The sequence below is a fragment of the Oncorhynchus kisutch genome, linkage group LG8, assembly GCF_002021735.2.
Source record: "Oncorhynchus kisutch isolate 150728-3 linkage group LG8, Okis_V2, whole genome shotgun sequence".
Lineage (NCBI taxonomy): Eukaryota > Metazoa > Chordata > Actinopteri > Salmoniformes > Salmonidae > Oncorhynchus > Oncorhynchus kisutch.
The window spans coordinates 27,147,031-27,166,467 of record NC_034181.2 but is presented as its reverse complement, the minus strand read 5'-3'; the positions used below and the strand labels follow the sequence as shown (position 1 = coordinate 27,166,467).

Genomic DNA, 19,437 nt, shown 5'->3' with positions numbered 1-19,437 from the left:
TACATACTGAACAAGTACACTGGTACTCACACATATACACACAGTCACTCACACACATCAATAAATCAAATGTATTTTATAAGGCCCTTTTTACATGAGCAGTTGTGATTTACAGATACCCAACCTTAAAACCTCAAAGAGCAAGCGATGCAGATGCACGGTGGCTAGGAAATACTCCCTATAAAGGCAGAAACCTAGAGAGGAACAAGGCTCCGAGGGGTGGCCAGTCCTATTCTGCCATTGCCGAGTGGAGATTATATGCCCATTAAGGACAGATTGTTCTTCAAAATGTTTATAGGTGACCAGCAGGGTGAAATAATAACCACAGTGGTTATAGAGGGTGCAGCAGTTCAACACATCAGGAGTAAATATCAGTTGGCTTTGAGCGCGAGAGAGCGAGAGCGACTGTGAGTGTGAGAGAGAGCGACTCAACCGAGGGGATTGTGAGAGAGAGCGACTCAACTGTGAGAGAGAGAGAGCGACTCAACCGAGGGGACTGTGAGAGAGAGAGCGACTCAACCGAGGGGACTGTGTGTGTGTGTGTGTGTGAGAGAGAGATATCCCACATGGCAGTCATATAAAAAAGTTCTGTGCATTGTCAGAAACCGTCGAAGTTAAACTATGTATTTGACTCTGAACCTCTTCTTTTATCGATTCTCTGTGCCCCCAGAGGATAAAAACAGCCATGACTCCTACAATAGAGTTGGACCCCGTCAACCATCTACCAGAGAAGGAGAGAGTGGACATCCCGGAGTCTGTTGTCTCTATCACTCATCTGTGAACAGGGACAAAAGCACTGTGTCTAGGTTTGTGAGTCACAGTGACTGTGTGAGTCCTCTATTAGAATAGGGAGGTGGGGAGGTTGTTGGGTAGTTTATGTAAATAACTTTTCAAGTATTTATTCTATGAATCACTGATACCATGACACCTAACCTATAGTGAAATAGACAGGTTAAACAGTCAAGGTAAAACCATAGGTTATGGACCTCAAAGATGTCCTTCAAGTGCCATGACATGTCCTTGCCCGGAAGCACTTTATTGCCTTACAGGTACTGGATACCCAAGTGCTTACACACACTTTTTTTAATAATACAAACATTACAGGGTAGCCTACTCTGACACTTACAAACATATTAATAAAAATGATGATGTCTGATTCATATAATTGGCCAACGAAAAGGGGAGACACCAATACAATATGACGTCCATCTAACCTGGAGGAGGAAATTATTGTCCAAAAACAAAAGTGGCGCAGACCCAATGACAAAGACAGTGAATATGCACACTCACCTGGGATATGTCAATACAAAAAAATATAAAATCATTCAAAATAGGCTACACCAGGAAGCATGATTCGGCCACAGAGGATCAATAGCTTCTTACTCACCTGGGATATGGCTGATGTTCTCCGCTGCTTCCAATAAAATGGGCTACTTTTCGCTCAATTAAGTTAAGCATTTTGATAACTAAAAGACCGGTTGGAGAGTCTTCATTGTCATGTCTTTATAGCAATTTGTTTTCCAAACAGTTTTTCTGTATTTTTTAAGTATTGCGATATGCCTGGCTGGGTCTCTGCTTGTTTTAAATTGCATAGCCTACAGTCGGAAGGGCCAGAAATTTGGGCAGCGAGCGCTGCAAATACCAAATAGGCTAGATTATTGTTGAGTTGCAACTGTCAGTGAAAAAGCAGAGACCCAGCCAGGCATATCGCAATATTTTAAAAATACAATCGCGGGGAAACTGTTTGGAAAGCAAATTGCTATAAAGACATGACAATGAAGGGACTCCAACTGGTCTTTCAGTTATCAAAATGCTTAACTTAATTGAGCGAACAGTAGCCCATTTTATTGGAAGCAGCGGAGAACATCAGCCATATCCCAGGTGAGTAAGAAGCTATTGATCCTCTGTGGCCGAATCATGCTTCCTGGTGTAGCCTATTTTGAATGATTTTATATTTTTTTGTATTGACAGGATCAAGCTAATTAGGCTATATCATTTTGGCAATTTAATTAAATGTACTTTAGGGATAGTTTAGCTTCCCATAGCCTTTTGTACACGCCGCATATTCCTTTTAATGTGGCATAAACACAACGTTTTCATCTAATTGTCAAACAATGACTTAACGGCGCTCTAGTAGGCTACACACGCACGCACATTCGTCCAATCCAAACCCCATCAGCGCAAACGCAATTTGATGAATGGAAAGAGACATCTGTTATAAAACATCTACGTGTATTGTAATGACATTCTGTGATTGTCATTAGGCCTACACTTGTAGCCTGAATTGATGCATCCACTGTTGTCCACGCGCCTCAGTGTCCGCCACTCATCTCCGCCTTTACAAAGTGGAGGCTAAGTGTTCTCCTCAAACCACAATGCAATTTGGTGCATATACCACCCAGTTTCAAGTCAAATCGCAAATTGTTCATGCTGCTGACATGCAGTAATGTTAAATAAGGGTGTGATAGGTTGTTTTACTAGTACGGCGTACCCCCAATATTTAATTTGCCAGGACGCGGTACCGCCTTACTTTCACCCCTGATTATGATATGGTAAAACATCATATTGACACACTGATCAACTCAGCTCAGCCTTAAACTGATGAAGCATCCACAGTTACAACCAATAGGTGGCTGCACAATGTAACAAATGATGGCTAGGCAAATCGGCGAGAAAACAAACCTTTTCCCTTTCACCAGATCGATTACATGGACTAAGGTCCACATTGTCACCTTGTGGCCAAGGTTTTTACACAGTGAGGTCAGGGGCCTGTTGCACAAAACTAGGATAAGGGATTAAGCCAGGATATCTTGGTGATCCTGGCTCAATTGATCCGTAATCCGGTTGCACTAAAGATGGATAGGGGGCAGGAGGATATGTTATGGTATAAATTACCATGGAGATTTATTCTAGAGCTAGCCTGCTCCAGACCAGGCTAAATTCCAGGATCTATTTAATCTCATCCCTAATGTCAGTCAGCAGTCACCACAAATGGAAACCAATAGTTATTTCACTGCTCACTATACATTGTTATCACATAACTAGACCCACTGTTATTATTTAAATGTTTGTGATCATTAATTTCAATGATTTTGGATAAAATGATTTTTAGATGATGTTGCTATCATTAGATAATTTACAGTTTCCCATAGACTATAAGGCTATATATAGAATATTAGGGCCACAGAGGGGAAAAAAACAAGTCATAATATTGTAACCAGTTGTTAAAATGACAGATGTGGGGCATTTCGTGAAATTGTACTTCAGTATGGTTTCATAAACAAAGACATGCTGATGTGCCAGAATATTAAGTATCAAAACTGTAAAAACAATGTAGCTTTTCTGCAGAAAGAACCAGCCTCATAAATTTATGACTTTATCCTTTTTCTTCAGTGTGGCCCTAGTACTGTCATATAAACAAATACACATTCCATATGAATATAAAAACACAATGTGTAACATTATGTTCCTTTATTGAATAAGGACAAAACAAAGCAGGTAAACCATCAGCTCCTTTCGAAACTGAAGTCACAGTGACTCTACAAGATGGAAAGCACAGAATCCAAGCATATTATACAAAATGATACATACACATTCAAAGGTCTGTATATAACACACCCTGCATGTCTGCACACTAAAATAAATGCAGGACAAATCCATACACATCAACTGAACAGACAAATGAATGGATGCAGTAGCCTCCCTGCAGCCTTGTATTACACACAGTATACCGCACAAACATAATAAGAGGCCAAATTCGTCAAAAAACGAACCCAAAAAAAACCAAATTCCTCTGCCACCGCAGGACATATTTAACCAAAATTGAAAGCACACATACTAACTAAAATAATTCAACACATATTGGTCCCTCAGCAGCCGACCACTGTCGTCATCAGGGAAGATTGCCGGATTGTCCCAGTCCATGGCTGGTGGCACTCTGGGGGCCCTCTCCTTCCTCAGGCAGGCCACATTGTGGAGGACAGCACAAGCCACAGTAATATCACATGCCCTAACAGGGCTGACCCTTAATTTGTGAAGGCAGTGAAAGCGTGCCTTCAGGAGGCCAAAGGTCATTTCAACTCTGGCCCTGGTCCTGGCATGGGCATGGTTGTAGGCCTGCTGTGCTTCCTGGGGGTCTGTGAAAGGTGTCAGGAGAAAAGGCTGGCAGCCATACCCCCTGTCTCCCAGCAACACACCAGAGAATTCACCTGTCAACACAAAATCTCATCATTACTACCTCATAAACACAGTGATATTCTTGACACAGCCATGATGGTTATAAATAGGGGTTGTGTGGCTTACCTTGTGATAGGCACTGATAGATTTCAGAGGCCCGAAAGATTCTGGAGTCATGGACTGAGCCAGGCCATTTTGCCACAACATTGCTGATCACACAGTCAGCATTGCAGACCATCTGAAATCATAAGATGAGGAATATTACACCAATCAATGCACATCACTGGCAATGCAGAGTGTTCGTCAATGGACAATATCAAAAAGTTATGTTCACCTGAACATTAATGCTGTGAAAGGATTTCCTATTCACAAAATCGGCCTCATGGGCACCTGAGGGGGCTTTTATCCTTGTGTGTGCAGTCCACTGCACCAATGACATTGGGGAAACCTGTCACACAAAGTAATGAGTATCCTACTATGTGTTAACAGTTGTCCTGTAATTTGTAGATCCTCTTACCTGCAATCCTATAGAACTCCTCTTTGATGTCAGAGTCTGTGGCCAGTGAGGGAGATGAAGACATCTGCTAATGCTTTGATAGCCAGACACACACTCCTTATTGTGCAGCAAATTGTGGCCTTGTTCAGCTGTTCTGCATCCCCCACTGAGTACAGGAAGGCTCCACTAGCAAAAAAGCGCAAGGCCACACAAACCATTTGCTCCACACTCAGTGCATGGCTCCGTGCAGTGCGGTGCTTAATCCTGGGACCCAGTAGTCTGCATAGATACCTGATGCCATCTGCAGAAAACCTGTATCTTTCATATAGATGGTCATCAGGGAAGGCCAGTGGGTCCAACCGGTCCCTGAAGACCCTTTCTCGCCTGAAGGCTCTCCTCAGCACAAGTGTTTCTTCATCCACCACATCTCGCACGAATGGGCATGCCATTGTCAGAGCAGAAAGGAACACAATTTTGGGCCTTCATATAGGCTAGTGGCCACACCTGGTGCTGGGGGGGTGGGCAAAAGAGGGCGATGCCTTATAACGATGACTTGGTTGTACTGATTGCTGGGAAAATAAAAAAAACCTTAGAAAGATGCCACCGTCCTGTGTGCTCACAATAAGGGCTCATATGTCATGGCTCACTTGACTTTACGAGAATATACCTAATTTTTATTTTGAGCTGTGTCATCTTCTTGGAGCTGGGGGAGGAAAGAAAAATAATGATTAATACATTTGTGTTACAGTTAGCATACAGTGCACATTGAAGGCATATCTCACCTCCCTCAAGTTTTTTTATTTCAAGGTCCAGTTTCCTAATTGTCCTCTTTTTTATTTCGAACTCCAGTGCAAGATTTTCCATCTTTTTCTTCTTGTACTGAATGTCTATGTCTGCCAGTTCTATTTGGCGCCGGAGGTGGTTGCCATACAACTTTCTGATAGCTTGTGAGCTCTGTGAACACAATACAATTAGCGCAGCTGGAATTTGGCAGGATGTGGTGTCCTTTTATTAATACGCACTATGTTGCCAGGCTGGTTTTCCCACTGTATAGCATCTGGGTCCTGTAAAAGAAATTCGATTTTTTGATTTTGATGAGGACTCCTCACCATTGTAGAGTAAATAGTACTTTCACAGTCTTAACATGATACCTCATGCCTTCTGGAATCCAGAGAGATGGTCTCCTCCTCATCATCGTCTCCATCATGTGCTGTTGCTGCTGCACTGGGGCCTTCACCCTATCACATTTAATCGGATTCATATTGAAGCTAGTAGACAAGACATGCCAGGCCTACAGTATGCCTTTGATGGAGTACTCACTGGATCAGCATCGTCTGGTGCTTGTGCTGGTGGCTCTAACAGGAACACAGTGCTGCCAGACACTGCAAGGCAATAGGTAAACCAAAGTCAGACAGTCCAAATTGATTCAATATGAATGTGGTTGTATCCCATGTAGAGATGGAAGGACATACCTTGAATGAAGCGGGTGGCATCTTGGGAGGAACCTATGCTCGTCTCTTTCCCCCCAGGGATCCCCTCTAAGACGGGCCTGCCTTTATTTAGCTCCAAGGCCATGTCCTCTGCTGGGGTAAGGTCAGCCTTTGGTGACCCACCACCCGTGCCTTGTCTGTGGGTATTCTTTTTCACTGCTAAAACAGTACAGACAATGTGTGAGCAGGCACCTTCTGGGTACAATATATGCTTGTGCTTTGTTAAATATTAGTCAGGGACCATACCATTCTGCAGAATGTTCTTGTATTTGATTTTGACCTGCTGCCATGTCCGTTTTGGCCCGTTCATGTTTAATCTACACACACACACACACACACACACACACACACACACACACATTTAATGGAGTCACACTGCAAAAAATTACTTAGTATTTTTGTCTTGTTTTCAGTAAAAATATCAAAAAAATTATCATAGCTTTATACAGTGTGATGGAGTTACTTTACACAATTTCACTCATATCTGCAGTGCATTTCAATAAAAAATTTAACCGTTTCATAATTACAGTACAACTGCATTTTTGGAGATGTGAATTAAATATTTGAATTGTAATTGTGATGTTTCAGCGGAGCGGTGAGTGTGTAATTGTGCACTACTTACGCATTCAGGCGGTCTGCAATACTTTGCCACGCTTTTTCTCTTTTCTTTATCACTGTGGCGGTGTTGCCTTTCTTCTTAATTATATCTTTTACCTCCTCGTATGCCTCCATGAGGATTTGTGCTTCCGACGGGGAAAAGTACGCGGCTCTAGTTGCCATGGTAAATCAGTTAATCTGTGATCTGTGGCGGGGTCTATTTGAGTGAGCCGTGAGCGCGCACCTATCCAGGATTGGTTTCACCTGGCTTAATGAATCCGTGTCTGCTCATCCTGGCTTGGTCTTTGTGCAACCAATTAAGCCTGGACGCACATGTTTTGGCTTCATTGAGCTCAGCTGAGTCATTTATCCCGGATGTCTTAATTCTACTTTTGTGCAACAGGCCCCAGATGAGGCTCAGGTGAATATTGATCAACAAAGTAAAAATCTCTCGTTCTGCCACTGAACAAGGCAGTTAACCCACTGTTCCCTGGTAGGCCATCATTTTAAATAAGAATTTGTTCTTAAAACTGACTTGCCTAGTTAAATAAAGTTTTTTTTTTTTTAATATATGCAATTAGATGTATAGAGGTTAACTGTGAGGAAGGAAACTACTGCAGTGCTGCTATGACATCTGTTAGTGGGGAGAGTCCAATGTTCTGACATCATTCATCAGCAGTTTTTACACTTGAATGGACTTTGAAATTTTGGGGTTCTGGTTGGAGTTTTCTATTTTACTTGCTCTGCCAAAGTGTGTGCCTCAGTTGTGTGTCTTCGTGTTTGTTACAACAATGACAACTAGATCTCAGCTTTACAAGGAGTGCCTTTTATCATTAAAAGATCCAATGACATTGGAATTGTCATGGACTATCGGACTGAAAGGCTCAAAGAAATAAATATGATTAGACATGATTTAGATGGTAAAATGTATGAAATGGGGTCTTTTGAGGGGTCACATAAATATGTGACTACGTGAAGATACATTTGCCACCTGCCAAGAGTGCCATGTATCAAAAATATTGATTTTGGATTGTCAATACTTTGATGAAAATAACCAAAATATAGAGATTATTACCAACCCATCTTAAGGATCATTAAAACATTCACACAATTATAATTTAGTGTTAACTCTCTTTTGATATAAAACAAGATCAAATTCCCATTTAGTTAGCTGTTTAGATGCATTTTGTGTCCGTTTATCAAACAGCATTTAGTTTTGACTAATTTGTTTATGATGACAATCGTATATTTCTATCATTGCACAAACCACAATAATGGGTTAAAAATATAATCATGCCTGATACACTTTTGTTATTCTATGCAATTGTATGGTTGTCACAAAATACGGGGTTACTGCTGCTGGTTGTTTTTTTTAATTCATTATTCTCATACATTCATACCAAATATTTTATACATTTTATTTATTTTCAAATGTTTTTTGTTGTATCAAACAAAATGGTTTATGAAATAACAAACACACTGTTACTATTTCTCCATTAAGTTCTCCATGGTGGTACTACTTTAATGGTAGAAATGTTTATGCTCATATTACGCTTTTAAAATAGCAACTTTCTCCTTTTTAAAAATTGATTTAGCATTTAATAATTTCTTTTTTTAATTTACATGTATCTTGTTTAAAGTGTACTTTCAGTTTGACTTATTTTTTTATATCTGAAACGTTGAAAAATACAATTTGATTCATAATACCTGTTTATCACGCAGAGCTATTTGTGTCAAATAAAGAACATTATTGGCAAATATGTTTGGATTTTTAGGAGCCCTTTCAATTCATCAATGTGTCTCTTCTGAAGAGCATAATTTAACAGTAGATGGCAGCAATGTACAGACAGTAATAATATGCAGCTCAGGGGCATGTTGCCATCCAGGCCAGTACAAATGTCTATGATTATTCTTAACAAGAATTTCTATGTACATCAGCTTATGTTAATACAATTTTGAAAATGTATCATTTTTAGTTGTGGTATTCCTAAAAACGAATTCAAGCTTTTTTAGTCACTTGTATACAGGAGGTGATAACTACAAGCTAGTACTAATACGCTCGTTACACATTTTTAACAGACCGCAATCCTATAGTATACCCTACCTCAACTAGTGGACATCTTTCAGCACTTTAGACAAATATTGTATACTATAGTTATAATTTGGCGTGCAAACAGACAGCTGAATTAATCTGGTTTCCTGCTTGCAGTTATGCACTCACCTAATCTTATTTTTAATTGATCTAATTAGTCATTGTGAAGAATTATTGGCATAATTAAGCACAAATCCATGTCCATTCTTCATTTGAGAATGTTTTATTGCACACTGCAGGAATCCCACAGGGACAGATCTGTGCATGGAGAGCGGGAGTCAGAGCAGAGCCTATTTGACTGTAATGCCTTTGGAGGTAGGTAGTTAATTAGCCTCACAGTAGAGCAGTGAGCAGGGTCAGTACCATAGGCCTGCAATATGATCGATACCCCCCCCCCCCCCTTCCTGCCCCCTTCGTGACATAAATGTATGGCAGTCACTAAATTACTGCTGGCGGGGCTGCTAGATCAATGGCCATAGACTTCTGCAGCCAATGGGGCAGGAAAGGGTGGACAGTATTGTATGTGGGACTGTCTGGTGTGATGGAAGAGGTTTTTAAACGATGCGCCTCTGGTAAAAGTGGAATGGCATCTGGGAGGAAAAAATCAACTAGCACACTGGTATTCTTGAATACTTCAGAGCACATCTGCTTTCTCAGCCCATCTGATTAGCATGGCCTCAGACTCCCAGCAACACTGCAGGTATTTGAGAAGCACTGTGTTTGTGTGCCGAACGGGGTTCAGTGCCTGTGAAAGACGAGATCAGCAATCATGGGAAATTAAAACTTCTCTTTCCCCGGCTCTGACAGACTTACACAGGCAGAGCAGCATTGCTACAGTATATTCTCTCACTCATTCTGTATGTTTGCCATTATAGTGAAAGACTATTAAAAACATATATTTAGAATGATTAATGTTCACTAAATCATTATTTAGAAACATTTACAAATGTCAGTTAAGATGTGAATTTGGGGGTGGTTGTGGCTGAGGATCATCACAGCCTTCAGATCTACAAAGTCATAACCCATAACGTTTGCTGAGTGATAGTATGGCTACATTGATATGCTGTTAGTTGCAATGTTGAGGCTTGGTTCTGTGTTGACTATGATGTGTCCAATTGTAGCTAAACTATACAGATAAGAACATTAAATGATTGAAATAGCCTTTTATTCTCTCATTTGTTTGTGATGCTCCCCTAATCTCCGATGGCAAAGGCAATTAATCTCAATTTATTTTCTTGTCCTTCAAAAGAGCAAACCATTTGCTGGGCTAAAGTAAATGTCAGGGACTTCCTGTTGGCAGAGTGAGTGAGGCTGCTGATGTGGCGCTGACCGATGGATCCATGTTCTGATGTCACATTTCAGCCCTCCACCCTTTGGAAACAAATATATCTGACAGTTTGGACATGGATGGGGAGGTAAATTGATGTCATCATCTGACTTGTTCTTTCCATGTACAACACCAGTTGAGGTTGCGAAAGGTCGCTGGTTCGAATACCTGAACCGACTAGGTTAGAAATCTGTTGTGCCTTTGAGCAAGACACTTAACCCTAATATGCTCCAGGGGTGCTGTACTACAATGTCTGACCCTGTGACACTTTTTTTAAAACATATTTTATTCTATGGGAAACATTGTTTGGGTTTGATGTCGATGACAAAGTACATTGCTTACCTTAGCTGGTTAATGTAACCACTGTTAATTTTCATGTGTAATTAATTGTAAACTCCTTGGTTGGAAAGCAATTTGAGGATGCAGTTACCATTGGAGAAATGAGAAGTGCAATTAGCTAAGAAAACATCCAGACCAAAGCTTGGTGCTAATTAGAGACCTGGGTTGACAAAGTGGAGGAGGAGAGGAGAGGTGCTAGTTTGAGACTTGGTGCTCTACTATTTGTAGTGCCAGGTAGTGGCTGAATTCAGTAGACCAGGAGCATATGCTCAGTTTATTTGAAAATAATCCTCCGGGATCCCTCTGTTCTCATGTAGGCCTACACACCTTTAATCTTGCATTTTTTCATTATTTATATTTTCTACCTTTTAAAACAGTAACTATAACAACTATTCAAGTCAGTTAAGAACAAATTCTTATTTACAATGACAGCGGGTTAACTGTCTTGTTCAGAACAACAGATTTTTACCTTGTCGGCTCAGGGATTTGACCTTGCAACCTTTCGGTTATTAGTCCAGCACTCTAACCACCAGGCTACCTGCCGCCAGATTCTACAGATTGCAGATTCTACAGATATGTAAATTCTACAGTGAGCTCCTGTGGCACGTTTGTTCGTTCCCCTTTAGTTTAAGGGTTGTTGTTTTCATTTTGGTAACAAACGAGCCGAGCCCAAAATAGAGCTCACCTCCCAACAGATAATGAGGGCAAAGATCAAGGCTTCACTAGGACTTCCTTTCTTCTACAAGAAATGCATTGTCTTCAGATTCTTTTGTAGTGACAATTCCCATGAGTCCCTGCTGAGGATGCTGTTGTGTGTATGCCCAAGTAAACAGGAAGAGTGGTTTGTATGTGAGACAGAAAAAAACAAAGGTAGCTCACTTTTGAATGTATGGCTAAGCCCAACATGCATATATCAACACTTTACATGGGCTTTTACAGGCTGAGGTTCCACGTGTCTGCAAAGCAATGCTGCATTTGACATTTTAAGCTACTTTACCACAAGTACCCACATTTTCCTATTGGCTATATGGTGATGGGAGGTGTCCTCTCCAGTCCTCTCCATGCATCCTTGAGACAGCATATTGGCTGTTTGCTGCTAACAGTCCTGAGAGTGAATGAGTGCTCTTAAGGGCCATCAGATTAATGTGTTTTTCTTGTTCCCGCTGATTGAGCGGGAGGCTGGGGTTCTATTTGGAGCCTGGAGCCAGCCAGGCAGGCGGCAGCAGCTGAATATGCATGAACTCTGGAGGAGCCCGATTGATGGGTCTCCAAATAATAAGAACTTTGGTGAAGTGTGGGTGTGAATCTACCAGCCATCCTCAAAGAAGTCTTCAAAGAAGGATTATATAAAAAGACATGATGGGTTTAAAACAGAGAAAATTATGTGTGATGTGTTTGGTATGTGTGGGTAGGCATAGCTGTAATGTGTTTGGTATGTGTGGGTAGGCATAGCTGTGATGTGTTTGGTAGGTGTGGGTAGACATCGGGTGCAACTTTGGTTTTAGACATGCGGAGACAAACGAACATACTGTTTGCCAGAATTCAGGCAGCCTTCACAAGACCAAAACATATGCAAATATTTCCCCTTTTGTGCTTTACATCTCCAGCAGAATAATACATTTTCTGAGTGCATGATATTCAGTTTCACTTGCATATAGTACGTTCTACGGATGGTCTTAAACTGCAGTAATTTATTTCTGCAATTATGTGAACATGACTGGGCATTTTTAACATATGTGTCCATTCATCATCATCATCAATAGCGTCTCCCAGGTCTTCCTCACATTTTGGTTTGACATGTTTTGTGTCAGCTGTTAAAGCCTCTATGAACCCAGTTTGGAAATCAACTTTAGAGGTTTTTCAGACTGCCTTAAAATAGTTCAAATCTTTGAAGCTTCTTGCTTGTCCAGTGTTTGCTGCAAAGAGAGAAAAAAAGTGTTGTATTGGCAAACGTTCATCTCTGTGTTGTCACAGACTGGTCTTCCCTGGCTGCCTGACCCTGATGAGACCCCTGTCACCAACTGATCTTGCTCAGATAGGGCATGACAAAGAATTACCTTGGTGTACATTTATACTCTGTGAATAGAATCAGTGGTTAAATAAATTAAGTTACCATTATTCCCAGATCCCAGACTGTAGCCTACCCATAAACTCAAGATGGAACTTTGTATCAATTCACTAATAATAGACTGCAAAATTCACCTGAGCTCCGTAGATTGGTCTTCCCTGGCTGTCTGACCCTGCAAGGACACCTGTCACCATCTGATCCTGCTAAGACATGATGAGCGTAGTGTTGTGTATTGACCATGACAGTAAAGCCTGTAGAGCTGTTTATACCGTGTCAGTGCGAAAAGTAGGGAATTAGCTAGGGAAACTGATAGATCAACAATGCTACATTACTACACTGACTAATAAAAACGAACATTGCGCTGAAAAAAACTCACAATATCGGTCTTCAATCATTTAGCAGCTGGTTTCATCGTTTGATTCAGGTCTCGTGTGATTGAGCAAAAATAATAGCTAAAGTTGGTGAGCTAGCTAATGTTAGCCAAATTTTGGCTAGCTCTAGCTAATGGTACATAATCAAATTACTTCTGTTGAAACGGGACACAACACAGGCTACAAGACATTTCCATACACACAACAGCTGTTAGAGACTGCTGCCTGAAAGATAGCTAGAGGCTAGCTAGAGCTGAACTGGCTGTGGTAGGTATTAGCTAGCTAAGTAGCTCTAGCTAATGTCTGTCAAATAATGTGTCGCCGGTTTCTGCTCTGCTTGCTTCTAAAACTCTGAGAAAAAGTGCAACACAGACATCAGCTGGCTCTGTTCATCTCTCCTGTGTTGGTCCTATACACCAGCTTTTCAGAAGCTTTGCCTTCACACAGTCTGTCAGCACGCTCTGTGGTGTCCCTGTGGTCCTAAATCCAGCCAGCTGAAACCGGAAAACAGCCTACCCGACCGCTCTGAGGCACCTGCATTGTCCTAACGCACACCGGTGCCACGTTTTGTATCATGGTGCAATGATAAAACTGGGGGGGACAAACATGCAATTTCAGAATGTGGAGGGGGTCATGTCCCCACCCTGTCCCCAGTGAAAGTTGCGTCCCTGGTAGACATAGCTGTGTTTGGTAGGTGAGGGTATGGTAGACATAGCTGTGATGTGTTTGGTTGGTGTAGGTAGACATAGCTGTGATGTGTTTGGTAGCTGTGGGTAGGGTAGACTCTCAACCATTGTTACTCTTCCTTCCAGGATGGCTACAAGGCCCTCCCCTGACCTCCCTTTGGTAAATCACTGACACAGTGACCGTGTTCATAAAGAAGTGTATAGAGGATGTTGGTCCCACTGTGACAATTAAAACCTATCCAAACCAAAAACCGTGGATAGATGGCAAAACTGAAATTGTGAACCTTCGCATTTAACCACAGCAAGGTGACTGGGAATATGATAGAATAGAAACAGTCCAGTTATGACCTCCGTAAGACAATCAAACAGGCAAAACGTCAGTACAGAGACAAAGTGGAGTCTCAATTCAACGGCTTGAGACGTCTACAAACAATCACGGATTATATAGGGAAAATCAGCCACATCGTGGACACCGACGTTTTCCTCCCGTACACGCTAAACACCTTCTTTACCTGCTTAGAGGATATCAGAGTGCCACCGACATGGGCCACTCCCGAGGACTGGGTCCTCTCGTTCTCCGTGGCTGACATGAATGAGACATTTAAGCGTGTTAAACCTCGCAAGGTTGCGACATTCCTAGCTGTGTCCACCTACACAGACGGAGGGTGGTGAAGAACTAAGGCTAAAGACATTTGGCTTGGCCCCTAAGACCCTCACAAACTTTTCCAGATGCACAATTGAGAGCATCCTATCAGGCTGCATCACCGCCTGGTACAGCAACTGCACCATCTGCAACCCAACAACACATCACCAGGAGCACATTGCCTGCCCTTCAGGACATCTACAGCATCCGGTGCCAAAGGAAGGCCAAGAATATCATCATCAACTACCCCAGCCAAGGCCTGTTCACCCCGCTATCATCCAGAAGGCGAGGTCGGTACAGGTGCATCAAAGCTGGGACAGAGAGACTGAAAAACAGCTTCTATCTCAAAGCCATCACACTTTTAAATAGCCATCACTAGCCGGCTACCACCCGGTTACTCATCCCTGCACTTTAGAGGCTGCTGTCCTATGTAGATAGACAAGGAACACTGGTCACTTTAATAATGGAACACTGGTCTCTTTAATAATGTTTACATACTGTTTTACCCATTTCATATGTAAATACTGTATTCCAGTCAATTCCATCCTATTCAACAATTACTGAATATATATATATACCATTATATCCACATACTATTCAGATGTATTATACAGCTCTGGAAAAAATTAGGAGACCACTGCAAAATTATCAGTTTCTCTGGTTTTACTATTGTGTTTGGGTAAAATTAACATTTTTGTTTTATTCTATAAACTACTGACAACATTTCTTCCAAATTCCAAGTACTAATATTGTCCTTTAGAGCATTTATTTGCAGAAAATGACAACTGGTCATTGGTCAACAAAACAAAAAACAACTGGTCAACAAAAAAATATGCAGTGCTGTCTGTCCACGACCATTCTCTTGCCTGCCCCTTGGATTATAATACATATCAGACTCAAACCATCTGCCTCCCGTGTCTGCATCTGGGTCTCGCCCTGTGCCGTTATACAGTGGCTCAGTTGGTTGATGTCTATTTTCTTACGAATTCTAACTAGCTAGCTAATGTTAGTTAGGCTAGGGGTTAGGGTTAAGTTTAGAAGTAAGATTAGCTAAAAGAGTTAGCTAACATGCTAAGTAGTTGCAAAGTAGCTTTCCACCCCGAACGACACCCTACTTTTGTTTTTGCCTTATGCAACCATCTGTCTTATTTAACCAAACGTAACATAGCATACTAATTTGAATGTTCCGGATTTACGTTTCTATGTCTAGTCTGAGACCAGGCTGTGCCAGCTCAGGGATTTAACCAGCAACCTTTTGGTTACTGGCCAAACACTCTTAACTGCTAGACTGCCTGCCTCCCCAGTAGGTCATGATGCTACTGTAGGACACAAGAGCCATAAAGAATTCCCACAGTGTTATCTGGTCAGATAACATTTCCAGAAGCTGACACTGGGCTTTTAGAGAACTGAATATTCCATCAGTTAAGATTGATTGTCTAAAATTACTTTTCAGAGTTTAAAAAATTACTTGTCAGAGTTCAAAATTACTTGTCAGAGCAACTCAATATTAAGGTGTTCCTAATGTTTTGTACATTGTGCATATTCTCATTCTGCACCAATTAACTTTCAGCTGTGATGTTTATGGCTGAGACAATCTTCCCAGGATTCTCTCTGCTCCAGTGTTTTCCTAATGTGGTAGGCTCAACATGTGAGCTGAATCTCTGAGACCTGGGCTGAGTTCCAAATGGCCCCCTATTCCATATATACTGTAGTGCACTACTTTTGACCAGGGCCCATAGCCAACGTGCACTATGTTGGGAATATGGAGCCATTTAGAAAGCAGACCTGAAACAGCTCTCTGCACTCCCACCGTTAGCATCCTGAGCAACAAGACCCATCTGGACTACATTAGGCAGCCAGTCCTTCTCAGGTTCATGCACCAAACACAAGGTCTCAGAGCACTCATGGATCAATGATGATGAAACTAGACATCATGTACTGTACACTGCCTGTGCCCTTTTTTCTTTCCCTGTTAAGAGTTAACCCAATGAGGGTACATTTAGCAGCAAGGGCTACAGTGCAGTAGCCGCAGTACCCAGGAAATGTGCCTACTGATACTCACTGAAATATATAATTATAATTTCTAGGGATCATCACACAACCTTGTCAAAAATATGTACAGTAATGTCAGCTGAGGGTGCATTCCCGAGAGACACTCCCTGAATGAAGATTGGATTCACATACATCTTTACTAGTCTTCATACTGTATCAACACTTTCCACCAAGTAAAATAAATGCCTGATCTTTGGTCTGTTGATTGCCCCAGTGTTATAGCTAAACTAAATGCATGCTCTTCAACCGATCGCTGCCTGCACCTGCCCGCCTGTCCAACATCACTACTCTGGACGGCTCTGACTTAGAATATGTGGACAACTACAAATACCTAGGTGTCTGTTTAGACTGTAAACTCTCCTTCCAGACCCACATCAAACATCTCCAATCCAAAGTTAAATCTAGAATTGGCTTGCTATTTCGCAACAAAGCATCCTTCACCCATGCTGCCAAACATACCCTTGTAAAACTGACCATCCTACCAATACTTGACTTCGGCGATGTCATTTACAAAATAGCCTCCAATACCCTACTCAACCAATTGGATGCAGTCTATCACAGTGTCATCCGTTTTGTCACCAAAGCCCCATATACTACCCACCATTGCGACCTGTACGCTCTCGTTGGCTGGCCCTCGCTTCATACTCGTCGCCAAACCCACTGACTCCATGTCATCTACAAGACCCTGCTAAGTAAAGTCCCCCCTTATCTCAGCTCGCTGGTCACCATAGCATCACCCACCTGTAGCATGCGCTCCAGCAGGTATATCTCTCTGGTCACCCCCAAAACCAATTCTTTCTTTGGCCGCCTCTCCTTCCAGTTCTCTTCTGCCAATGACTGGAACGAACTACAAAAATCTCTGAAACTGGAAACACTTATCTCCCTCACTAGCTTTAAGCACCAGCTGTCAGAGCAGCTCACAGATTACTGCACCTGTACATAGCCCATCTATAATTTAGCCCAAACAACTACCTCTTTCCCTACTGTATTTATTTATTTTATTTATTTATTTATTTTGCTCCTTTGCACCCCATTATTTTTAATTCTACTTTGCACATTCTTCCACTGCAAATCTACCATTCCAGTGTTTTACTTGCTATATTGTATTTACTTTGCCACCATGTCCTTTTTTGCCTTTACCTCCCTTAACTCACCTCATTTGCTCACATCGTATATAGACTTGTTTGTACTGTATTATTGACTGTATGTTTGTTTTACTCCATGTGTAACTCTGTGTCGTTGTATGTGTTGAACTGCTTTGCTTTATCTTGGCCAGGTCGCAATTGTAAATGAGAACTTGTTCTCAACTTGCCTACCTGGTTAAATAAAGGTGAAATTAAAAAATTAAATTAAAAAAAATAGCCACGGATTGTAGCGGAGCGCTTAGGATAATCTCCTTATTAATTCAGAACCCTGCTAATTAAATCTGCATGTCCTGTTAATAATGCAGGGTCTATTTTTCATAGTTTTCAGAGAGAGCCTGGTGAATTATTGATAACATCATTCACCAGATCTAATAAATATAGGTTGCTATTTCAGTTCAGTTCTCCTCCTGCTTCAGTCATGACTTACTCACTCCCAACTGCCTAGTTAAAGCCTGGTGATGGGGGCATATTTATGTGTACTGTATTTAGCTTCTATTTCAGTTTAGCATTAACAGGTTGCTTGATTGACTGGCATGCCATTAACATTATAACCATGTTGTTATGCTGCTGTGCCATTAAGGACAGCTAAATACGTACTGTAGGCTATGCTTATGAGAGAACTTTAAACTTGTAGGGACTGGCCATTTCTCCCAGAACAGAAGATGCCCTCTAACAGTTGATGTCGATTAAGAGAAAAGTTTTTATGCAACTAAGCACATGATCTTTTGTTTGTGCTTCAGGAGATAAGAGCAGCTTAGCAGAGAGCTGTGCTTAGGGCATTCTACCCTGCAGCCTCCACAGCCTTCCTTAATGGCATGCTATGAAAGGAATTGGGTCTGGGATATCACTCGGTTAGTCTGCTTGTTCATGCAAGCAGTACATATTATTATCAACCTACATGTATGGAGAAAGAGAGGAACACAAATGGGAAGTGAAACCCCCAAAATGTATCTTACAAGCGTGGATGACTGGGATGGCATCCATCAGGACACAGTTGTAGTCCGCTCAGCTATGTGTTGTGTTCTTAAGTGCCTGAGGATAATTTCTAAATCAACTATCCCCTTGACTCCAAGCTTTGATGCACTATAAAGACAATTTTATCAGGATACACAGGAGTTGGCATTGTCCTCATCAAAACATCAGTTCACTTTAAACCTCAACTCCTGTCACAAGACTAACAGCAGTGTGTCTCTCTTTCTAACTCTGTTTCTAGTTTATTGATATCTGTTTACTGCCATTAGTGGTGTACAGTGGTGTATAGTTCTGTTTGACAGTAATCTAAGGGCTGACTCTGTGCTCCTTAGACAACATTGTGAGTGTGATACATGTGTGTGTTGGTTCATTGTGTTCTCTCAGTCCGACCCCTCTCTGTACCCCTGCTGGGAGCACTGTCAAGGTGAGAGTGATGATAAACTATAACAGCTCCATGGCAGCTCCTCATAGCCTGGAGCCACCAGAGGAAAATGGGCTTTTATTTATAGCCCCTTGCCTTGTTAGGATTCAGATGCCGGGTTCACTAATGATGCTTAATATTCAACAGTGGATGCTTTCCTAATGGCACCATATTCCCTTTACAGTGCACTGCTTTTGACCAGAGCAGTGCACTATGAAGAAAATAGGGTGCATCAAGTGTCTGACATTGTTATGCATGAGCAACTGACCACTCACATTCATGAACTAGAGGGTGGAAGAAAGGGTTTAAAATGGCGGTGGCATTATGTCAACAAAATTATTCATATGTGAACACACTGTACACACTCTCATGAAACTAGTTTGCTTAGGAAAATATGTACTTTTTATGTTTTGAAGTCATTAGTATAGGCAAGTAGTAATTCTGCCACCAAAATAATTGAGGAGGATCGAAAGCATTTCATAGAGGTAATCTATTATTTTCTTGATGGTTGCACAACAGTGCAATGCCATTGTCAGTGCAATGCCATTCCCAAAGGTCAAAT

At 41.5% G+C, this 19,437-nt stretch overlaps 1 protein-coding gene across 1 annotated transcript in view; it reads left to right on the top strand.

Moving 5' to 3' along the window:
- si:ch211-225b11.1 (sodium- and chloride-dependent GABA transporter ine) overlaps positions 1-1,749 on the top strand; it is a 31,663-nt gene extending 29,914 nt beyond the window's left edge. The window contains exon 13 of the mRNA XM_020490089.2: positions 671-1,749. Coding sequence (XP_020345678.1) covers positions 671-781 — 111 coding nt within the window. The 3' untranslated portion in view covers positions 782-1,749. The remainder of the gene's footprint in view (positions 1-670) is intronic.
- Positions 1,750-19,437: the final 17,688 nt, after the last annotated feature.